At 42.5% G+C, this 22774-nt stretch overlaps 1 protein-coding gene across 1 annotated transcript in view; it reads left to right on the top strand.

The window, feature by feature from the left end:
- scn1lab (sodium channel, voltage-gated, type I like, alpha b) overlaps positions 1 to 22774 on the top strand; it is a 43266-nt gene that overhangs the window by 7472 nt on the left and 13020 nt on the right. Inside the window, exons 6-17 of the mRNA XM_055227478.1 lie at positions 576 to 881; positions 3850 to 3913; positions 5281 to 5422; positions 5773 to 5979; positions 9430 to 9708; positions 10740 to 11081; positions 11765 to 11894; positions 13895 to 14133; positions 14211 to 14384; positions 15608 to 15964; positions 16431 to 16949; positions 21219 to 21357. Of these exons, the coding sequence (XP_055083453.1) occupies positions 576 to 881; positions 3850 to 3913; positions 5281 to 5422; positions 5773 to 5979; positions 9430 to 9708; positions 10740 to 11081; positions 11765 to 11894; positions 13895 to 14133; positions 14211 to 14384; positions 15608 to 15964; positions 16431 to 16949; positions 21219 to 21357 (2898 nt within the window). The remainder of the gene's footprint in view (positions 1 to 575; positions 882 to 3849; positions 3914 to 5280; positions 5423 to 5772; positions 5980 to 9429; positions 9709 to 10739; positions 11082 to 11764; positions 11895 to 13894; positions 14134 to 14210; positions 14385 to 15607; positions 15965 to 16430; positions 16950 to 21218; positions 21358 to 22774) is intronic.

Below are 22774 nucleotides of genomic sequence, written 5' to 3'. Positions count from 1 at the left end.
TTTTATATCGTAAATTACGGACAAAATAGCGAAATAAAAATACAATGATCATGTAGAGCGGGTTAATACGAACATTTAAAACCAAAATGACGAGTCTGACGGCAGCAGGTACAGAGAGAGGACACAGTTTTTCAATAAAAAGTGAACTGAAGCCAGATACGATGAAACCAGAAGCGCCCCCACGATCGCTTCCTGTTTGGAACGCGGCGGCTAGCAGGTTAGCTATGTCCATTTCATCCTTTTCTCAGCGCAACGAATGAGACAGAACGGTATCAAAAAAGCCGTCAGAATCTTTAAACGGGGTCTAGTCGCCGCGGAGACGTTTGCAGCGGCGCAAAAACAACATTTACACATCACGATTCATTTGAACCGTTGGCGTCAGTGGTCGTTCACGTCTCTCTGGTTCTTATGGTTGATAAACAGTGATCTGAAACACTGCGGAACCTCCTCAGCAGATGCACTGTTCACAACATAAGCTCCTTTTAGCTGCTGTTTGTCTCGTGGCTATAATTACCAGTCTGTAATCTTTCTGTGACGTCCCGCTCCCTCGTTCCCGCCCGTGTTCTCCGCCCCAGGCCTGAAAACCATCGTGGGAGCCTTGATTCAATCCGTGAAGAAGCTCTCGGACGTGATGATCCTGACCGTGTTCTGCCTGAGCGTCTTCGCCCTCATCGGCCTTCAGCTGTTCATGGGGAACCTGCGGCAGAAGTGCGTGCGCATCCCCGTGCCCGGCAACGGCACCAACAGCACCAACGTTACCGCCAACGCCACCATCGACGACATCATGCTCTCCAACAGCAGCCTTCTGGACCTCAACACCACCTTTGCCCTGAATGTGACCGAGCCGCCTTTCAACTGGACTGAGTACATCAACGACGACGGTAAGACGCCATGTTCTCGCTAAACTCTTGTGAGCGTTAAGTCGTGTTCTAACGCTGTTTCCTCCTCAAAAACAGACTGGGAGTTGTGTTTTGTTTCATTCACACGTGTTAAAAGATACATGCTAACTAGCTACGTGCTAACCAGCTACGTGCTAACCGGCTACATGCTAAACAGCTACGTATGTCATGCATGTTAAAAGATGCACAAAAAACCCTGCATATTTAGGCTGAGTTATTTTCTCAACCTGAAAACACTCTGTTCCACCTTGTGATGTCATGCCGTGATACAGGAAGTGCTCCACTGTGTTTTAAAATTATGCAAAATTGACTCTTGTGAGCTTTTACCATGTTCTAATGCTGTTTTCTCCTCAAAAACAGACCTGGAATTGTGTTTTGTTTCGTTCACACATGTTGAAAGATATGTGCTAACTAGCTACGTGCTAACCGGCTACATACTAAACAGCTACGTACGTCACATTTGTTAAAAGATGCAAAAAACCCAGCATATTTAGTTGTTCTCTCAAACAGAAAACACTCTGTTCCACCTTGTGATGTCATCATGTGGTAATACAGGAAGTGCTCCACTGTGTTTTAAATTTCCCATATTACACAAAATTGACTCTTATGAGCTTTTATCATGTTCTGATGCCATTTCCTCCTCAAAAACAGACCTGAAGTTGTGTTTTGTTTCATTCACACATGTTTGAGTGACACTTTATTATTAGAAAATGCTCCGTTCCACCTTGTGATGTCACAAAGTGGCAGTTTTCAAGCTAACAGCTCCTTTTACCTTTAGTTCAGTATCGATTGGCAATTCCAGATTAGCTGAAATGATCCAAATGATTCTAGCGAAGGCGTATGACGTTTAAAAACACGACGGAGCACTTCCTGTATTACGACATGATGACATCACAAGGTGGAGCAGAGAGTTTTCAGTTTAAGAGAGGAACTTTTTTGTGTGTTAAACATGTGTGAGTGAAACCAAACACAACTCCAGGTCTGTTTGTGACGAGGAAACAACATTAGAACAGAGATTATTTGTGTAATTTGACTTTTTTTTTAGTATTTTTTCACGTACACTTGCGGAGACATTTTGATTTCTCTGTCCACTCTGGTTATAACAAACAAAAACACAGCCTGGTCTCTTGTGATTAAAAATGATTTTCGGTTTTGCAATAAGAAAATAGCAACGCCGTTTACGACCTGTAGCCAGGAGTTAACCGGGTCCATTACGCCGCAGACAGACTCACTGACTCAGACTCGGCCGTGGTGTCGAGAGTCAAACAGCCGTGATCTACAGCGACTCCGACTCCGCCACGAAGCCCCGGGGCCAAACGTAGCAAATGTGGCAGATAATCGGTAACAACAACCCGTCCCCCTCCGCCGCTCTCCGTCAGCGTCTAGTGTCCATCTGTGTGGCATGAGCAGGAGAGCCGCGAGAGCAGGGTGACTCACCGACGCCAGCGCGATATCAACAAGAGCGCGGTGTGACAAAGAACGAGACGCCGTCAGCCGTCTGCAGCGCAAAACAACAAAAGTACCACAGATCTCCACACTTAAATATACCTAAATTGGTATAGTTTTCATTGTGACGGGGCTAATCCTAATTACAGGAAGTTTATTTTAGTGAAACATAAATAATAATGTCATTTTTTTGTGAGTTTAGTTCATGGAGTTGGACAGTGACGCCTGCTCAGGGTCCAGAAGTAAATTTGACTTTCGTTTTCCCATAGACTTTTGGAAAAACTTAAATATTAAGAGTTTAAAGGCATCGCAGAGGCTAACCGGCTACATGCTAACTAGCTACATACTAACCGGCTACGTTTAAACCAGCTATGTACTAACAAGCTACATGCTAACTGGCTACGTGCTAACCATGTGCTAACCGACTACGTGCTCCTGGCTATGCACTAACCAACTACATACTAACCAGCTACGTATTAACCGGCTACGTGCTAACTGGCTACGTCCTTAACAGTTATGTGCTAACCGGCTACGTGCTCACCGGCTACATCTGTAACAGCTAAGTGCTAACCAGTTATGTGCTAACCCACTACGTCCTTAAAAGCTACGTTCTAACTGGCTATGTCCTTCACAGCTACGTGCTAACCAGTTATGTGCTAACCTGCTACCTCCTAACTGGCTATTTCCTTAACAGCTACGTGCTAACTGGCAATGTCCTTTACAGCTAAGTGCTAACTGGCTATGTACTAACTAGCTGCCTGCTAAACGGCTACATGCTAAACAGCTACATGCTAACTAATATCCATAACACGGTTGTTTTAAGTCCAAAACGCACTTTTAAAACATGAGATTCAGCAAAATGTTTTAATAAACTTTGGTGTATAAAATTATAGATCTTGTTGTCGTTAATTTCGATGTAGCTGATTATCCCAACTTTTAATATTAATTTTTTTGGTAAAGTATATGAGAAAAATAAATAGGACATTTTGCTCTGGAGTCGTGCGGCAGGCGTCACTGTCGAGCTCCAGTCTTTGTTTGTAATTAGTCTCACAGAAATATAACGACTCATTTTGTCACCATATTAATTAAATGCATCTTTTTGACTGTAAACATGTTATTTTCGTGTATTTATTTTCATTATTGACAAAAAAATGACAATAACAGTTAGGCCTTTGCGCGATGTCACTACAGAGAAATATTGCGATAAACGATAATACGGAAACAACTTTTTGTCACTAATTAAGATTTAAATAATGCAAGATAATCCCAGTAAACAATTTTAATTAGATGTTTTCATTAAAGGCCTGAGCTGCAGCAAATAAACAGCAGAATGTCCCAGTAATTAGCCATAAAAGAGACGTATTCACTCCTTTACAGCTCAAATCTTATACTTTTTACAACAAAAATCCCCCAGATCTCCGCAGTTTTGCAAAGAAAAAGTGTTGTAAAATGCATTCGACTCGTGACTTCCTAACCACTGGTGTTTCTGTGTTCACTTCTGCAGATAATTATTATTTCCTCCCCGGTCGTAGGGACGCTCTGCTCTGTGGGAACGGCAGCGGCGCCGGGTAAGACGTGACATGTTTTATTTAAATGGCCAATTAAAAGTGACGTCTTTAGAGGAGACGCTCCAGCCTACACATTCACAAGTGGAATCTGCGGGGTCACGAGGACTGTTTGTGTGTTCGTGCAGGGGCGGCGCCAGGAACGGGGTCTCGAGGGGGCGACTGAAGGGGTCCCTCATGGCTCCCCCCCCAAACATTTTCCCCCATTTTCATATTCGAGCGTTCAAAATGAGCCTACAATTTAAAGTTATTCCGTATTAGTTTGATCATAGACTGTGTAAAGAAGTGTGACGTCACCCACAGCGCGCTAGCTCGTCGAGGCTAGCAGTTATAGCGGCGAATTTGGAGCTGACTTCTACATTTGGAATTCCGTCCGCGCGTATCATAGCAACCGGCGAGCCAATCTGGAGCGAGGCTGTTGAAGGTAACGCCCCTTCCCACCTTAGCAACGCTGTCAATCAAACCTGTTGCTAACGCTAGCTGGAGTGACCTCGGGAAAAGAAAGCGCCAGCGATTTGTCTGTTATTAATGTTCATATCTTGATTTACGGACAAAACAGCGAAATAAAAAATGCAGGATCACGTAGAGCGGGTTAATACGAAGATTTAAGACCAAAATTAGGAGTATTACAGAGAAAAGGGCCACAGTTTTTCAATAGAAAGTGAATTGGAGCCAGAGTCGATGGAACGCCGTGGCTAGCAGGTTAGCTACGTCCATTTACGGGTTTGAAAATCACTACAGGAGCTAACTACATTTAACCCTTGTGTCGTCCTGGGGTAATTTATGACCCAAAAAATAACTCCCTCAGACATTTCTTCATCAAATACGTTGAAAATTGGGCCACTTGAAAAAATGTTGATTGTATAATAAGAAACGTCTGAAAAACAAGTTATGTTAAAGTTCAATTTGACGCCATTTTGTTTCTTTTATAACTCAAATCGACTTAATTTCCTCCTCTGCACTCGGCAAACACAGGACAGTGATGGAAATTAAGAGTTACAGGAGATTTTGAGGTCCAAAAAATGCACAGTCTTTACTAAAATATGGCCGACCAACCAAAATAAACAAAAGTCAGACAGAAAATAAGCTCCAAATTATATCTAAAAAAAAAAAAAGTATGTTATTTTATGGCTGAGTTATAAGAAAAATGAATTGGGGTCAAATTGAGACCAGAGGAAGTTCAACGTAACTCGACTGGGAGGAAAACACGAGGGTTAAGTAACACGTCAAGTGAGCCCCCCTAGTGAAGATTAGCCCCCCCGTAGCTGCTCCAATCAAATAAACCTGGCGCCGCCCCTGTGTTTACACTTTTTTAACGCTGTAGACTTTATTTCACGTACGTAAACTAATATTTCACTGTTTTTCTTTAGGCTGTGTCCGGAGGGCTTCACTTGCATCAAAGCCGGTCGTAACCCGGACTACGGCTACACCAGTTTTGACACCTTCAGCTGGGCGTTCCTCTCGCTTTTCCGACTCATGACGCAAGATTACTGGGAAAATCTCTACCAGCAAGTACGTTACGTTATTTCCGGATATAAATCATTTTTAATATGCTACTTAATCCCTTCCGTCAACGCATTTCGAAAACAAATAGACCCGTGACAACGCCAAAACAATATTCAAACAAAACCTGCGCAAACATTCGCTAATGGATAAGAGGGTTGTTCAAAGTAGTTCGTCTTTGTCTACTAATCGCAGAACCTGTTATGCAAGAAGTACGCTTTGTGTGTTTTTTCTATAGTGGCACTTGACCGGAACAGGGTCAACAAACAATGAAAAGAAAACGCTATTTACATGCCGACTGTGCAATGAAACACAATAATAATAATTAAACTTTTCTCTGTAATTTCATCTCCGCTCAGACGTTACGAGCGGCAGGTAAACCGTACATGATTTTCTTCGTCCTGGTCATCTTCTTGGGCTCGTTCTATCTCGTGAACCTGATCCTGGCCGTGGTGGCGATGGCGTACGACGAGCAGAACCAAGCCACGATAGAAGAAGCCCAGCAGAAGGAGGAGGAGTTTCAGGCGATGCTGGAGCAGCTCAAGAGGCAACAGGAAGAAGCGCAGGCAAGGATGATGTTTTTTCATTAGATTGATAGTTATGTGATCGTCGCTTTTAAAGACGTTTGCAGGTGACTTAGAAAAACATTTATAAAAACATTAAATACCATATAAAGTGTTTTCTATTAAGGTTTAAACACACTACATTACATTGATACAATTACTGTATTTCCTGGACTATAAGTTGCACTTTTTTATGTGAAATATGTTTTTTTCTTTATTATTATTTACTTTATTTATTACATTTTTGGCTGGTGCGACTTATACTCCGGAAACTATGGTACACATAACATGACTTTGCAGAACCGCCCCTGGCAACCTCACTGTTTGCAATAAATAAATACATAAATAAATAAATATATACATACATATAATATATATACATAAAAAATACAAAATAAAACAAATAATAACAATAAAAAAAATATATATTAAAAAATTATTATTATTGTTAGTGTCACTGTCACTATTTTATCTCTGAGGTTTTTTCCGAGTCACGCTAAAATAAATAAATATGTAAAGATGAGGCAGTGGACAGGCAGCTGCACGTGGGTTAGAGGTCAGGGGTCAGAGGTCAGAGGGTTAGGGTCACACAGTGGACAGGGAGCAGCAGGTGGACGTCACTGACGACATGTTAAACACGACACTTCACCAGAGACACAAGAGAGATGTTTGTCTCAATGCTAACGCTAATGCTAATTTTGAGGCATAATAAATATTAAAATAACACCACAACCTGAAGTATGAAGTAGTCCACATTTAAAAACAAGTATTTATTTTTGATTAATTTGAATTTTAGTAGGTTGTTTATTTATATTTTCAGATTTTACTAAAAGTGACTGTTAGCTTTGAGACACAGCGAGCTAGCTAGCATGCTGCTGTGATCAGAGCCTATTTGTTGTAATTTGTAACATCATATGAAATAAAAAAAACAACTGATTTAAAACAGATTTTTGCTGTGGAGAAATAGGACGTCTACACAAAATTAAACATTATAATAAAACAACAGCACGATCAATGCTACGTGTGGGCTCCAAATTATTAAAAATGACCTCAAATGACCTTAAAATATTCCCACCGTTGCCAGTACGTGCTTCAAATTGTAACAAAGTGCTCAAAATGGCGGCTAAAAAACCAGAACGCTGAAAACCCGTGAATAGTTTCTCTGTAAGACGCCACAAATATAAAGTTACTCAAACGTCTCGTCTCGTGCGGCTTATAATCATGAAATAAAGCAACTCGGAGCGATTTCTCTTCATCCCAAAGCAGCGTAACCCACGGCAACGGAGCAGGATTTATCGTCCCGGCGACTGACACCTCTCTGTTTTCCCTCGGGGCTGGGAGTCCTTACATGACCTTCCGGGAGAAAATTACCAGGCGCCTTGGAAACAACAAGAAGAGAAGGATAAACGGATTTCCAAGCGCGATAATCTTAACGTACTCCGCGCGTTTGCTGCCAGTTATTTCAAGAAAGGTGAGAGTTTCGCCACCCGTGTTAGCGAGTGAAAATGCCCACACCTCATCTGCCAAGTTTATTGCTTTATAACCTGAGAAACGGACTAATAAAACGGTTTAATCCTTTTTAAAAACACACGTAACCTACAGTTTAAGCAACAGATGGTTTTTGTAAGTGTTGCGTTGTTTTAAATCGCGCTCCCGATGTTAAAGGAGTCGTGTTACGCCGTTTTCCGATCTGTTCTAATGTCGTTTCCTCGTCACAAACGGACCTAGAGCTGCGTTTTTCTTCTCTCAAACTGAAAAAAACACTCCGTTCCACCTTGTGATGTCATCAAGTGGTAATACAGGAAGTGCCCCGCTGTGTTTTTAAACTCCACGCACGTTCATTTCTAGAATCGTTTGGATAATAATTTCAGCCCTGGAATTGCCGCTTATCTCTACTGAACTAAAACGTTTAAAAAAATGAGCTGATAACGTGAAAACTACCACTTCATGACATCACAAGGTGGAACGGAGCATTTTTAGCTTCGGAAATGTAAACAGATTAATAATAAATGAAAACAAAACACAACTCCAGGTCTGTTTTTGAGGAGGTAACGGCATTAGGACACGACTAAACGCTCACAAAAGTCAGCGTTACGTAATACAGGACCTTTAGTGTACGCTTATGTCTGTAAAGAAAGATTAGCGTGTAGCGATTAGCTTAACCTTTCCATGCTAACGACATAAGCTTAGGTATTTGTCAGTGTCTACGTTCAAAACCCAGTGACTGATTTCCCCCATTTCAACCTCATTTGTGAAAGGTCAGTATTTATAGTTCTGTCATTACGGGCCTGATCTATGTTCTCGCAGTCCCCCGTTGGAGCTGCTGTTCTTCCCACACGCGCGCGGCTTATCACGCGGCCGCACATTTAGATTGCTAATGCAGATTTGGCTGTAACGACATAATAAAAGCGACGCCTACGGATTTGTTTACTTCTCCAAACGTTGCAAACACAAATCGGGGACTTAGCGAATGTATTTTTTAAATTATAAACGGACACGGCTAACAGGCTAGCTGCCGCGTTACGAATAGAAAGTGACTATGGACGCGCTTCCTGCTCCTTCGATGATTTAAAAACTGTTCAATCCCCCTCTGTCTGTAACTGCTGCTGTCAGACTCGTCATTTTGGCACATTTTATTTCACGATTGTGTACGTAAATCAAGATATAAACATTAATAACAGACAAATCAGGCACCTTTTTTTCCCGTGACGTTGCTCCTGTTAGCGTTAGCAACAGGTTTGATTGACACTAAACCAGCGGTGCGAACGGGAAGGGGCGTTACCAGCAACAACCTCGCGTCAGATTGGCTCTTTGGCCTGTCACGATAACACATTTTGAAGCACGAAATATCGCCCCAGAGCGGTATCGCAATAAACGATAATACTGAAACTATTTTAACCAACTGTGTCAATAACAAGTCAGTAAACCATTTTTAAATCAACAGTCTCATTAAAAGACATGGGCTGCAATACATTAACCAAAAATCAACCGTAGAAGTCACTTATTCAGGTTTCCTCAGCTCAAATCTATTTTTATTGCAACAAAAATACACAAATCTTCCAATTTTTTGCAAAGAAATTGTGCAAATCCTCAAAATATACTGTTTTGACTGTGCATTTATTAAGCGATAAGCTGATCTAGAGATTTTCATGATGAGCTTTCTGACATTTGCAATAAAACTAGTCCTGGCTCTGAATATATTTTAGTAAAAATCAGGAACATGGTAGAAATGTTTACAATATTTAACAGATGAAACGTTTAGTCCGAGCTGAAATAATCTACAGATCTGTGCTGATGAGTTGAAAACACGGTCCATTTTTAGACGGTTTCTTGTTTGGCTGCTCGGGCCCGGCGCTCGGCTGCCAGCCTCTCCTCCACTCTCGTCGGCAGAAGAAGCTCTGAGATAGTCGCCGTTACCATGACAACTGTGTTTGTGCTCCCATTGGCTGGCAGGTTGCCGCGGCAGCAGCCACCGAGAGCGGCGAGTACAGCGGGAGAGGGGGCCTCACCTCGGAGTCCTCCTCGGGGGCGTCTAAGCTCAGCTCCAAAAGCGCCAAGGAGCGACGCAACAGGCGCAAGAAGAGGAAGCAGAGGGAGGAGGAGGAGGAGCGCGGCGTCCGGGAAAAGTTCCACAAGTCGGAGTCCGAGGACAGCATCAAGAGGTCGAGTTTCCGCTTCTCCATAGACGCCAACAGGCTCTCGTACGACAAAAGATGCTCTTCACCCAACCAGGTAAAACTTCTGCTTCAACTTAATGAAAGCAAAGTTAAATCTGTCAACTGGACAAAAAGTTTTAGGAGTGAAGATGTTTGGCTGCTCCGATATAAGGCAGTGTCCAGCAGTAATCTGACCAGAACTGAAGAAGCGAAACGTCTTCACTCCTATAACTTTTTGTCCAGTTGACAGATTTAACTTTGGATTTTACTCTGGATCGGACCTGGACGACTGAGGGACACACAGACACTACTACACTATGATGTATACAGACGATAAATGAGAAAATATTAACTAATTTACACAAAAACCCAGATTTAAACCACAAAAACGTATATAATTATAAATCTGCAATATTGTTAAAAGTGAATAAACAGCAGTGGTTCATCGGTGTAAAGTACTTTGAGTGACTTTAAGGTAGAAAAGCGTATGCAAAAAAGTGACTAATTACCATTTTACGATGACTTTAAGATGATTTCACAGCTACTGCAGTGATAGTTCAGGTTTAAATCATGTGTAAATCATGGACTGTGTATATAAATGGACATAGCTAACCTGTTAGCCGCCACGCTCCAAACAGGAAGTGAGCATGAGCGCGTTTCCGGCTCCATCGACTCTGGCTCCAAGTCACTTTACATTGAAAAGTTGTCGCTCCTCTCTCTGTCTCTGCTGCTGTCAGACTCGTCATTTTGTTCTTAAATGTTCGTATTAACCCTCTACATGATCCTGGGGTTTTTATTTCGCTATTTTGTCCGTAACTCAAGAAATGAACACTGATAACAGACAAATCAGGCGGCTTTTTTCCCCCGAGGTTGCTCCTGCTAGCGTTAGCAACAGGTTTGATTGACAGCGTTGCTAAGCGCCTGCTCCCTGCTAAACCAGCTTTGCCGATGGGAAGCTCTGGATCGACTCTTTGGTTGCTATGATACTTGTGGTCGAAACACGGCTCCAAATTAGCCGCTATAACTGCTAGCCTCGATGAGCTTCATTTTACTGGAGCTCTAAACCGGTTAAAGCTCTTCTGTAACATGTCCCGTCCTGTGTTTCAGTCCCTCCTCAGTATCCGGGGGTCGCTCTTCTCCCCCCGGAGGAACAGCAGAGCCAGCCTCTTCAGTTTCCGCGGCCGAGCTCGTGACATGGGCTCGGAGAACGACTTCGCGGACGACGAGCACAGCACATTTGAGGAGAACGACAGCAGACGGGGCTCGCTGTTCCTCCCGCGGCGGTTGGAGCGGCGTTGCAGCGCCATCAGTCAGACCAGCCTGGGGGCACCGCGGGTCATTCTGCCCGCCAACGGCAAAATGCACTGCGCCGTCGACTGCAATGGTGTGGTGTCTTTGGTCGGAGGCACGTCTGTCACCACCTCTCCTGTAGGTCTCCTGCTGCCTGAGGTGACTCGTCGATTTCATCTTTTATTTTTCCCATTTTTATTTTTATTATGTCACTCACAGATGTGGTTTTTTTTAAATGGTTCATATTACGCTGTTTTCTGATCTGTTCTAATGTCGTTTCCTCGTCACAAACAGACCTGGAGTTGCGTTTTCACATGTTTAACACACAAACGTGGCAGATTTAGACACAGAAAACACTCCGTTCCACCTTGTGATGTCATGTGGTAATACCAGGAAGTGAACCAGGAAGTGTTTTAAAACTCCATACATTTTTAAAACTTCACTAGAATCATTTGGGTAATTTCAAACTTTGGAATGTTAACTTGAAAACTATACCTCTTCATGACATCACAAGGTAGAACGGAGCATTTTGAGCTTTGGAGATGTAGACAGACTAAAAATAAAGGTGTGAATTTAAAAAAAACACAACTCCAGCTTATGTTTTTGAGGAAGTAACAACATTATAACATGATTTAAACCTCACAAGAGTCAATTCTGCATAATATAGGACCTTTTTAACTGTTTATTTTTTATTTGACAACTAACTAAACCAGATTTTCTTCACGCTAACACAGTTTCGCTTTCATTTCGGCTAAACCGCTTCTGAATCTTAAACCACTTACCCGTTTGAGAGCGAACGCCATGACGAAAAGTTGTTTATTTGAAGTCTACTTTCATTTCAGGGCACAACCACGGACACGGAACTGAAGAAGCGGCGCTCGTTCCATCAGCCGTCCATGGATTATCTGGATGAACCCGGAGGCCGACCGCGAGCCATGAGCGTGGCCAGTATCCTCACCAACACCATGGAAGGTCTGACACGGCGTTAATCAGGCTAACCCGTAGATTGTTTATATAAAAGGACGTAGCTAACCTGCTAGCCACCGCGTTTCAAACAGGAAGTGATCATGGGCGCACTTCCGGCTCCATCGACTCTGGCTCCAATTCACTTTACATTGAAAAACTGTGGCCCCTCTCTCTTTCTTTCACGTCATTTTGGTCTTAAAATGTTCGTTCACTCTACATACCAGATGGAAAAATATAAATAAGGTGAATTTTTCGGTGTAAGGACATTTAATACAGACAGAAGCTTACTTTTTTTTTTGTTTTACTTGTTTTTCACATGGATTTAATTTCTTTTGCAGATCAAAAAAAAACTTTGAGGGTTTTGGCGATTAACAAAGATGGCCGACCAAGAAGCTCCAGGATTGAACAACGGTCAGTTATCAAGTTTTTGGTTCCTGAAGGTGCTCCGTCCGTCTTTAAACAATTTAGCCACTTGGAGACATTTTTTTTGCTGAAACATGTGGCTCCAGACACAGGGACATTCTCCTATGAATTTCAACGGGTTTGCACCTTCAGGAACCAAAAACGTGATAACTGACCGCTGTTCAATCCTGGAGCTTCTTGGTCGGCCATTTTTATTAATCGCCAAAGTTTTTTTTAATCTGCAAAAGAAATTAAATCCATGTGAAAAACAAGTAAAGCAAAAAAAATAAATAAAAAAAAGTAAGCTTCTATCTGTATTAAAAGTCCTTATACCGAAAAATTCACCTTATTTATTGATTGACCCTCGTACTTTCCTATGAAATGTCTAAAAGTTAAAGCGATCAGTTATATCTGAACAAAAATCTGCTTTTAAAAAATATTAAGTTGTAGCTGCTTCTCATCTGTATTACCGTATTTTCTGGAGTATAAGTCGCACCAGCCAAAAAAAAGCATAATAATGAAGAAAAAACATATATAAATCGCATTTTTGGGGAAATTTATTTTACAAAATCCAAGACCAAGAACAGACATTTTATCTTTAAAGACAAGTAAAAATGTAATAAAAATAAAATGATAAAAAAATAAAAACAATAAAAAATAATAATAAAATAATAAAAAATAAAAATAAATAAAATAAATGAAATGCAATAAAATAAAAAATATATATAAAAATAAAAATGATAAATAATTATAAATAAAAAAATAAATGTATTAAATTCAATTAAAAAATAAAATAAAATACAACAGGCTGAATATCAGTACATCACGCTAACGTAACACATTTATATTTATTCAGCTCCATGAAGCACAGACAGAACTGAACACGTGTCTGGTTTTATATTAACAGTTAATCAGATAAATAAAGCAGAAAAAACAAGCAACAAGTTTACTCTGGATCTCACTGCAAATCAATAAATCCGTTGAATTCTTCTCCGGAGGTAAATGAAGCGGCGTGTCCTCTGTCATGCTGCCCTTGCGCGGTTGTCAGCGTGATAATAACAAAAATGTGAAATTATATATTCAAATAATGTCACGTATAAGTCGCATCTGAGTATAAGTCGCACCCCCGGACAAACTATGAAAAAAGTGCGACTTGTAATCTGGAAAATACGACACTATAAGCCGATAGAATGTTGTGATGTCGCCTGAAACCCAGCTATTTTTATTTCGCTATTGTGTCCGCGAATCACAGACAAATCAGGCGCCGTCTTTCTCTTAAGGTCGCTCCCGCTAGCGTTAGCAACAGGTTTGATTGACAGCGTTTGTTAAACCAGCGGCGCAGACGGAAAGCGACGTAACCTTCAACGGCGTCGCTCCGGATCGGCTCTTTGGTTGCTATGATACTCGCGTTCAGAATTCCAAATATGCAAATACGGGTCCGAATTAGCCGCTATAACTGCTAGCCTCGATGAGCTTCATTTGACTGGAGCCGGACGCTATATTTGACGTCGCGCTCGTTTAACTGACTTCTTTACACAGTCGATGAGCTAAATTAATGTGTAGCTTTTATAAATGTGTAACACTGATAAAATATTTTGTTTCAGAACTTGAAGAATCCAGACAGAAGTGCCCCCCCTGCTGGTACCGGTTCGCCAACACATGTCTGATCTGGGACTGTAATCCAGCCTGGCTCAAAATCAAGGAGATCGTCAGCATGGTGGTTATGGACCCGTTTGTAGACTTGGCCATCACAATCTGCATCGTCCTCAACACCCTCTTCATGGCCATGGAGCACTACCCCATGACTAACGAGTTTAATAATGTTCTCAGTGTCGGAAACCTGGCAAGTGTCCTCACGTAGATTAGAAGTAATAATAGAAGAATGACCACGAGTCGTCATATATACTGTCTTCTCTCCAGGTGTTTACGGGGATTTTTACGGCAGAAATGTGCTTGAAGATCGTCGCGTTGGACCCGTACTATTATTTCCAGGAGGGTTGGAACATCTTCGACGGCATCATCGTTAGTTTGAGTTTGATGGAGCTCGGTTTAGCTAACGTGGAAGGACTGTCCGTGCTCAGGTCATTTCGATTGGTAAGATTTTGTGTTTTCAGTAACGAAACATGGATTCAAAACCTATTTTTATATACAAGGTGTACCGTAAATCTATAGATACAATTTTGCCTTTGGGAGACTGTGAGAGACACTTAATATGATGTGCTAACTAGCTAACTGCGCCTCAAAGCTAACGTCACTTTAGTCAAATTGAAAAACAGAGCAACAACAACCTATTACAATTCAAAACAATAAAAATAAAGACTACCTGATTGTTTTAAAACTACAATACTTCAGTTTATGTTGTTGTTTTAATATTTACTACACCTCAAAGTTAGCATTAGCATTAGCATTGAGACACAAACATCTCTCAAGTGTCCTCCAGTAACGTACAGTATTCATTTTATTTGTGTAGCGTTGAACAGCTCCCTGTTCACTGCCTCATCTTTAAATATTTATTTACTTTAGCGCGACTCGGCAAAAACCTCATGGAGATCAAACTGGACAGGAAGTAGCAGTGACGTTAGCTTATTTTTGTGCACTGTACTTGGTAGTTGTAAGCACTTTTTTTTTTTCATAGTTGGGCTGGGGGTGCGACTTATACTCAGATGAGATTTATATGTGAAATATGTTTTTTTCTTCATTATTATGCATTTTTTGGCTGGTGCGACTTATACTCCAGAAAATATAGTACTTCTTGTTACTGTATATATGTGGTTTGTGAATAAGTAATTGGTATTTGAAGGGGATAATGGCACAGTTTGGTTGCACACTTCTGTCAGTCCAGTCCAGGGCAGCTGTGGCTATAGAAGTCGCTTACAACCACCAAGTATACTGCACAAAATAAGCTAGCGTCACTGCTACTTCCTGTCCAGTTTTATCTTTATGAGGTTTTTGCCAAGTTGCGCTGAAATGAGTAAATATTTAAAGATGAGGCAGTGGACAGGGAGCTGTTAAACACTACACACATAAAAAAAAGAATACTGTACGTTACTGGAGGACACTTGAGAGATGTTTGTGTCTCAATGCTAACGATAATGCTAACTTTGAGGCGTAGTAAATATTAAAACAACAACATAAATCAAAGTATTGTAGATTTAAAAACAATCACGTAGTCTTTATTTTAATTATTTTGATTTGTAATGGGTTGTTTACTCTGTTTTCCGATTTGAATAAGTGATGTTAGCTTTGAGGCACAGTTAGCTAGCGGTCGTCGTATAAACGCAAGCAAACGTCAAACCCGTTATCCTTGTTCTTTCCAGCTGAGAGTCTTCAAACTGGCGAAGTCCTGGCCCACCTTAAACATGCTCATTAAGATCATCGGGAACTCCGTGGGCGCTCTGGGAAACCTGACGTTGGTCCTGGCCATCATCGTGTTCATTTTCGCCGTGGTGGGAATGCAGCTTTTCGGGAAGAGCTACAAGGAGTGCGTGTGTAAGATTTCGGAAGACTGCGAGCTGCCGCGCTGGCACATGCACGATTTCTTTCACTCGTTCCTCATCGTTTTCCGGGTGCTTTGCGGAGAATGGATCGAGACCATGTGGGACTGTATGGAAGTGGCCGGGCAAACCATGTGCCTCATCGTGTTTATGATGGTCATGGTCATTGGAAATCTGGTGGTATGAACGATTCCTACTGTATTTAATGTTTATTGTGCGTTTACGAAGAGTATCGGTCAGTACACGACAGATAGAACTGTTATTTTTGCACGTCAGTTTAGTTTGGGGACGTTTTCTTTGGACTTGTGGGGAGCTTTTTGGTTATTTTACTGTTGCACGATGGGATTTGAGTTGTAGAACGTTGATTTATGAACCTCCATGACTCGTTATAGATGCGCGCTAACTGCTAAACTGTTCTGTTATTTATTTATTTATTGCAGTCCATATTTTTTAACAGTTTTATACATGAATAATAATACCTTTTTGGGGATAATTCTGCTTTAATGTTTGGTTTTAATATCGTTTATCGTCTATATTTAAAACGCAAAATAAGGAGTTAGTTTAATATAACCGTGTTTTTTTTAAGCCTTGTCTAGATATTGCGTATATAACAGTTCTGTCCTGACGCTGATGACTTTTTCTGCAGGTTCTAAACTTATTCCTGGCTTTGCTCCTGAGCTCGTTCAGCGCCGACAATCTCGCGGCGACCGACGACGACAGCGAAATGAACAACCTCCAGATCGCGGTGGGGCGGATCCAACGAGGCATCGCCTTCGTCAAATCTTCCGTCCGCAGCTTTTGCCGGAGCCTTTTCTTCGGCGGAGGTGGGAAAGGCTCCTCGGCTCTGGCTGAGGAGAGCAAACCCCTGGACGAACTGCACAGCAACGGCAAAGGAAACTGCATCTCCAACCACACGTCGGTGGAGATCACTAAAGACCCGAGCGGCGTGTACGTGACGGAGGGAAACGGCCGGCCCGGAGGCTTGGTGGTGCCCGTCGGTGGCGACACGGGGAAATACCCTGTGGAGGAGTGTGACTACATGTCGTTCATTCATAACCCCACCCTCACTGTCACTGTGCCCATAGCTGTGGGAGAGTCGGACTTTGAGAACCTCAACACCGAAGATTTCAGCAGCGACTCGTCAGACATCGAGGGCAGTAAAGAGGTAAGACACGGCCGTTGCTAATATAAGAAATAAACTGTTTCGCGGAACTGTGGCGCAGGCCGTTTGCATCTGCTGAGTCACGCGGCTACTGAAAGGTTCTCCGTATAAATGTAGGCAGCGAACCGAACATAAATAGAGCATAAAAGATCTTTTGGACTCGCTGTTTGCTAAGTGTTGCCAGGCTGTGCTCTACAGTTCCCCGGTGATGTCAACCTGCCTCTCCGGGTGTGGAGCCAATTCCCTCGTTTCAAAACAACCCATAGGACTATTTACAGCCCTGGCGCCGTATGCCTCTTTACAGTAGATAAGAACACTCGTAGTAATCTTCACACCCTCTATTGAGGCGTTTGACTTTTCTACGTGATATCAGCCGAAGTATTTATATATTGTTCTATCTACTGTGACAATGTGTTGATGACTAACGTTCTTCCTTTTGTGCCTTGTGGGTGATTGAGAGGAGACTGGTGGCTTTTGGTGTGTGACTGACTTACTGTTTAACCCCCGTTTGTTATTGCAGCTGTGTTACAGACGCTCTCACGGTTTTCAGTGACAGGAGACTTGTAAGACCATTTTATTGTACCATAGCACAAACCATGAGGACTGCCTATGCCATTTACTGATAAACAACATATTTTTTCTCATGATTTCAATGGATTGCCCATTTTCGTTTTTGCCTGGTCTGCCCTCCGCCCCCCCCACTCTCTCGCCCCCGTCCCGACCTCTTTGCTTTCTCCCCTCTCCCCTTAGACAGCGGCGCACTCAACGCTGTAATCTTGAGTTCTCCCCTTCCCCCCCCTCTCCCCTCTCATGTTTTACCCTTGAGCATCAGGCTGTTTCGCAGTTAGCAGCCATTAGGAATGAGCTCCACCAGCACATTGCCCATCACTTGAATCCCTCATCTGACATGATCTTTGCTTTCAACGCCATTGCTTGTTTTATGGGACTCCGAAACACTGAGCCTGAGAATGAAGGAAGACAGGCGGAGGTGGAGGTGGAGGAGGAGGAGGAGGAGAGCGAGGAGAGAGCTGAAGAATGAATTTTGCTTTAGTTGTTGTCAAAATTCATTTGTTTGGATCATAGCTCACACACACACACACACACACACGCACATGAAACACTCGTACATGTTTTCTATTATTGGACTGATGAAACATTTTTTCTTGCAGAATTTATTTAATCTCAACTTAATCGACATATAATTGTTGCACACTGGCAGAACGGATAACACACGGCATAATCCACATCCTGAGCGTCGTTTTGGAGATGCTCTTTGAAAAGAAATTGATTTTTTTTACGTAAAAGATGCAACTATACTTTTGTTTTTATTAGCACATGTACTGTTTACACCACAGACTGTGTAAAGAAGCGCTCCAGTCAAATGAAGCTCACCGAGGCTAGCAGTTATAGCGGCTAATTTGGAGTCGAGTTGCATGTTAGGAAGTCCGCTGTGAGTATCATAGCAACCAAAGAGCCAATCCGGAGCGAGGATGTTGAAGGTAACGCCCCATCCCGCCCGCAATGCTGGTTTAGCAGGGGGCGGGCGCTTAGCAACGCTGTCAATCAAACCTGTTGCTAACGCTAGCGGGAGTGACCTCGCAGAAAGAAGGCGCCTGATTTGTCTGTTATTAATGTTCATATCTTGATTTACAGACACAATAGTGAAATAAAAATAGACGGGTTTTTCCGATGGCCTATAGTACCGTAATTTCCGGACTACATGTCACACTTTATTTCATAGTTTTGCCGGGCATGCGACTTATACTCCAGTGCGACTTATACTTCGGAAAATACAGTACGCAATACAGATGGACACAGATTTGCATATTTGGGATTCCGACAGCAAGTATCATAGCAACCAAAGAGCCAATCCAGAGCGAGGCTGTTGACGGTAACGCCCCTTCTCGCTCGCACCGCAGACTTAGCAACGCTGTCAATCCAATCCATTGCTAACACTAGCGGGAGAAAAGAAAAGAAAGCGCCCGATTTGTCCGTTATGAATGTTCATATCTTGATTTATGGACACAATAAAAAACACACAATAAAAATATAGGCCTATAATACCATATTTTCCGGACTATAAGTTAGACATTTTTTCGTAGTTTGGCCGGAGGTGCGACTTATACTCAGATGCGACTTATACTTCGGAAAATCTAATACAGATGGGGAGCAGCTACAATTTAATATTTTTTAAAACCAGATTTTTGTTCAGCTATAATTGACGGCTTTACCTTTTTAGACATTTCATAGGAAACTACAACATTATTTATCGGGAGAACTGTATTTTTCCGTTTGATATGTAGAGCAAACGAACATTTTAAGCCACAATAGCGAAATAAAAACCCCAGGATCATGTAGAGCGGGTTAATACGAACATTTAAGACCAAAACGACGAGTCTGACAGCAGCAGGGACAGAGAGAGAGGACACGGTTTTTCAATAGAAAGCGAACTGGAGCCAGAGTCGATGAAGCAGGAAGCACGTTTATGATCACTTCCTGTTTAGAACGCGGCGGCTAGCAAGTTAGCTGTGTCCATTTGTATAAACAGTCTATGGTGTACAACTTAAGCATGTGTCGACGTGAATAAATCTGACCTAAAAAATAAAAAACTACACACAAAACGGTAAATCTAAAAACGGTTTCTTGCCTGTGTTGTCAGCTTTTGTCCGCTGCAAATGTTAATGTACTAGTTCCAAACAAATCGGCACGGTTAAATTCTCCATAATGATCTATACGCAAACTCTAGGGGTGTTTTGGTGCTGGAGGTCAAGCCAAAGGAAAAATCCCTTTGAGAAAACACTTGTGCAGCATGCTTCCATCATTCCCACGCCGTATTAGCTGGGTCCCACGGCAATCCGGGCTGCTGCACTGTCTAGGATGACATGTTACCGTTTAGACCTCTCCCGATCTGCCCAAAAAAACCAAACACAACGCCTCACGACACCTTAATCCCCCCTCCTCTTTAAAACACATTTACTGCGCGTAGCTGTTAGCGTTTAAATTCAGTTTAAAGGGCCCATATCGCTGCGGTTTCCTCGTCGCGAACAAACCCGGAGTTGTGTTTTTGTTGCATTCACACATGTTTAACACACACAAAAAAACCTGCATATTTAGGCTGAGTTCTTTCTCTCAAACAGAAAACGCTCCGTTCCACCTCGTGATGTCATAAGGTGATACAGGAAGTGCTCCCCGTAGACTCGTTTGGATGATTTCAGCTCGAAAATGTCCAATTCGTACTGAAGAAAAGGTCAAAATGTAGCTGCTAATGAGCACTTCGTGACGTCACAAAGTGCAACAGAGCGTTTTGAGGTTTGGAGATGTAGACAAACTCATAATAAACGGTGACTTAAACATGTGTGAGTGAAAAAAAAAACGCAACTCCAGGTCTGTTTTTGAGGAGGAAACGGCGTTATAACATGGATTAAAGCTCACACGGGTCCATTTTGTCTAATATATGACCTTTAACCTCAGCAGGGAGACCAAAGAACAGCTGAGGACAGTTTGGTGTACCCCACGTGGACAGCATATGTAGTATTTAGTACCTGAATAAGCCCTATATGTTTACTTAAGATGCATAGGCCAAACATAAGTCCTTTTTTTTCACGCATGGGACCAGACCACATGCTGTCTTTTAAACAGTGCACAGTACTGGTGTTTGCTGGTAAGCTAATGTGGTTTCCGTCTACGTCAACTCAAACAGAAGGAGCTTGTACACTGCTTTTAAAGGAATGAAAAAGTGTGTGTGTTTTCATGTCACTGAGTAAAATGGGCCGGGGTGTAGGTGGTACGTTCGAAAGAGGGGGGGGGGGGGGTGCCCGTTTAGTCGGATAATCTGGGAAAAGTCGTAAATTTGAAACATTCGAAGGGTCATTTGTCAGTGGACATGAAAATACGTGAGAACATGCTCTGCTCGAACTAATACAGGCTTGGATTGATAATGCACTGGAATTCTGCATGCACTCTACCTCAGACAGAGGCCACATCAAATGTACCCACAGAGACCCAAAAACGCTCATAATCCGACCCGAGCTGCAGACCAAACGAACGCCTGTGGGTACATTTGATCGATGCTGCATGTGATGATGATGATTTAAAGAGCCCAACTCTGTGAGCTACAGCAGTGCCCGGTCTAAAGGGGAAACGTGGCACTGGTGTGTAGAGTTTCTGAACGGAGATGACAGTGGTACAGGCTCAGAAGGTTGGCTCCTTTGTCCCCCTCGTGCCCCCTGGTCTTATTTCTGACTCCGTGCGTTTTCTCCTTCACTCGTGTAGAAGCTGGACGTGGAGCCGCCGCATCTGAGCTCCTCTGAGGGGAGCACCGTGGACATCCGGCCTCCGGGGGGCGACGGCGTGGATTCGATCGAGCTCGAGCCTGAAGAGTCGCTCGACCCAGAGGCCTGCTTCACGGAGGGTGAGAGGAAATTACATTACGCCAACATCTGATCTCATAATAAGATTTTTATAGAACACAATTGTATAATGAAAGAAACGGGAGACGGTGTTGTGTTGTTTTGTTTTGTTTTTGTTGTGTTGTCGACCGCTGTTTTGCTCCTTCGCATTTGATCTCGGATATGAACAAAAGAAAAGATTTATTCTGTAAACTGGACAAAAGTTCTAGAGCAAAGATGGAGGCTTCTTCATTTCTAGTCAGATTACAGCTCTTCACTCTAAAGTTTTACCACAGAACTGTTTTTTTTCTTCTGTGTCGCACCTGGACGACTGAAGGACGTGGTAGAAATGTCAGTTTTTTGTGTCGTTTCTCTTCTCACTCTCAAGTGTTAAAGCCTCTCTGTTCTTTGTGTAATACTTGAGTCTCACAGGAGGCTAAAGGCTCATGCGTGTCTCCATTTATTTCACACGTCCACACACGTTTGATCGTCCCCGTACAAACGTTAACGTGTAGGCGTGACCTCTCTTTGACCTCACGGAGGAGGCCAAATGGACCGGACTGACCTAAACGCACCTCTAACAAACCCCAGTGCGTCATTAAAAGATGTATAAAGGGTTACAGCGCGGCGTGGATGTGCAGACACGTGAAATAAATGCGTAAAAACTGGAATTAGCTTAGTGTTTACGCTAGTTTTAGCTTTAGCCTCGTCTCACAGCGCCACAAACTTGGAATACTAAACATCTTTTTTGTTAGTTTAGCTTTATGGGAGTATAATTCAAGATCGATTTAGTTTTCAGTTAATAAAAAGATAAAAAGTGAAGTATCCCGGACGTGAGTGTGTGACTTGAAAGGTGTGCGTGCGATGTTGAATGTTACGAAGCAAAGTAATAAAAATAAGTGCGGGATGCAATAATAACAACGCACGGCAATTCTTCTAAGACCCGTGACAGTTAATAAAAAGATAAAAATATAAAGATTAAGCTAATATTAGTCACGTTGAGGTGGGGTCAGTTGTTTTTTTTACGTAGGAGACCTCTGCCTCTCGACCCGGAGCATGAAAACGCGACTTGGCGACTTGTACCCGTACCCGTAGTTGCTGCTGGTCGTCCAATGACCACGTAGGGGCGTGACTAGCACCGCCCGTGTCCCGAGCGTTCCAGACCCGTTCGGAAGGTAGTAGCTCCTGCGGTCCGCTTTTGGACTCCTACGGGACGAGGTTGAAGTGTCGTTACTCCATCGCTCTGGTCCCACTGCAGCAGAAAGTTTGTTAGTGGAACAGTTTCTTCATCAGTGTGAAAGTAATAAACCAACATAGACAGTTTTCTTATAAGTTTTGGGTTAATTTTACAGATAATTTACAAAAACTGGGGCGACAGTAGCTCAGTTGATTGAGCGTTTGTCCACTGATCTTACGGTTGGCGATTCAAATCCTGCTCTC

This window comes from Periophthalmus magnuspinnatus, chromosome 2, assembly GCF_009829125.3.
Source record: "Periophthalmus magnuspinnatus isolate fPerMag1 chromosome 2, fPerMag1.2.pri, whole genome shotgun sequence".
NCBI classification, from domain to species: Eukaryota; Metazoa; Chordata; class Actinopteri; order Gobiiformes; family Gobiidae; genus Periophthalmus; species Periophthalmus magnuspinnatus.
Note: the sequence above shows the minus strand (reverse complement) of the source record. Positions and strands in the feature narration are given on the sequence as shown.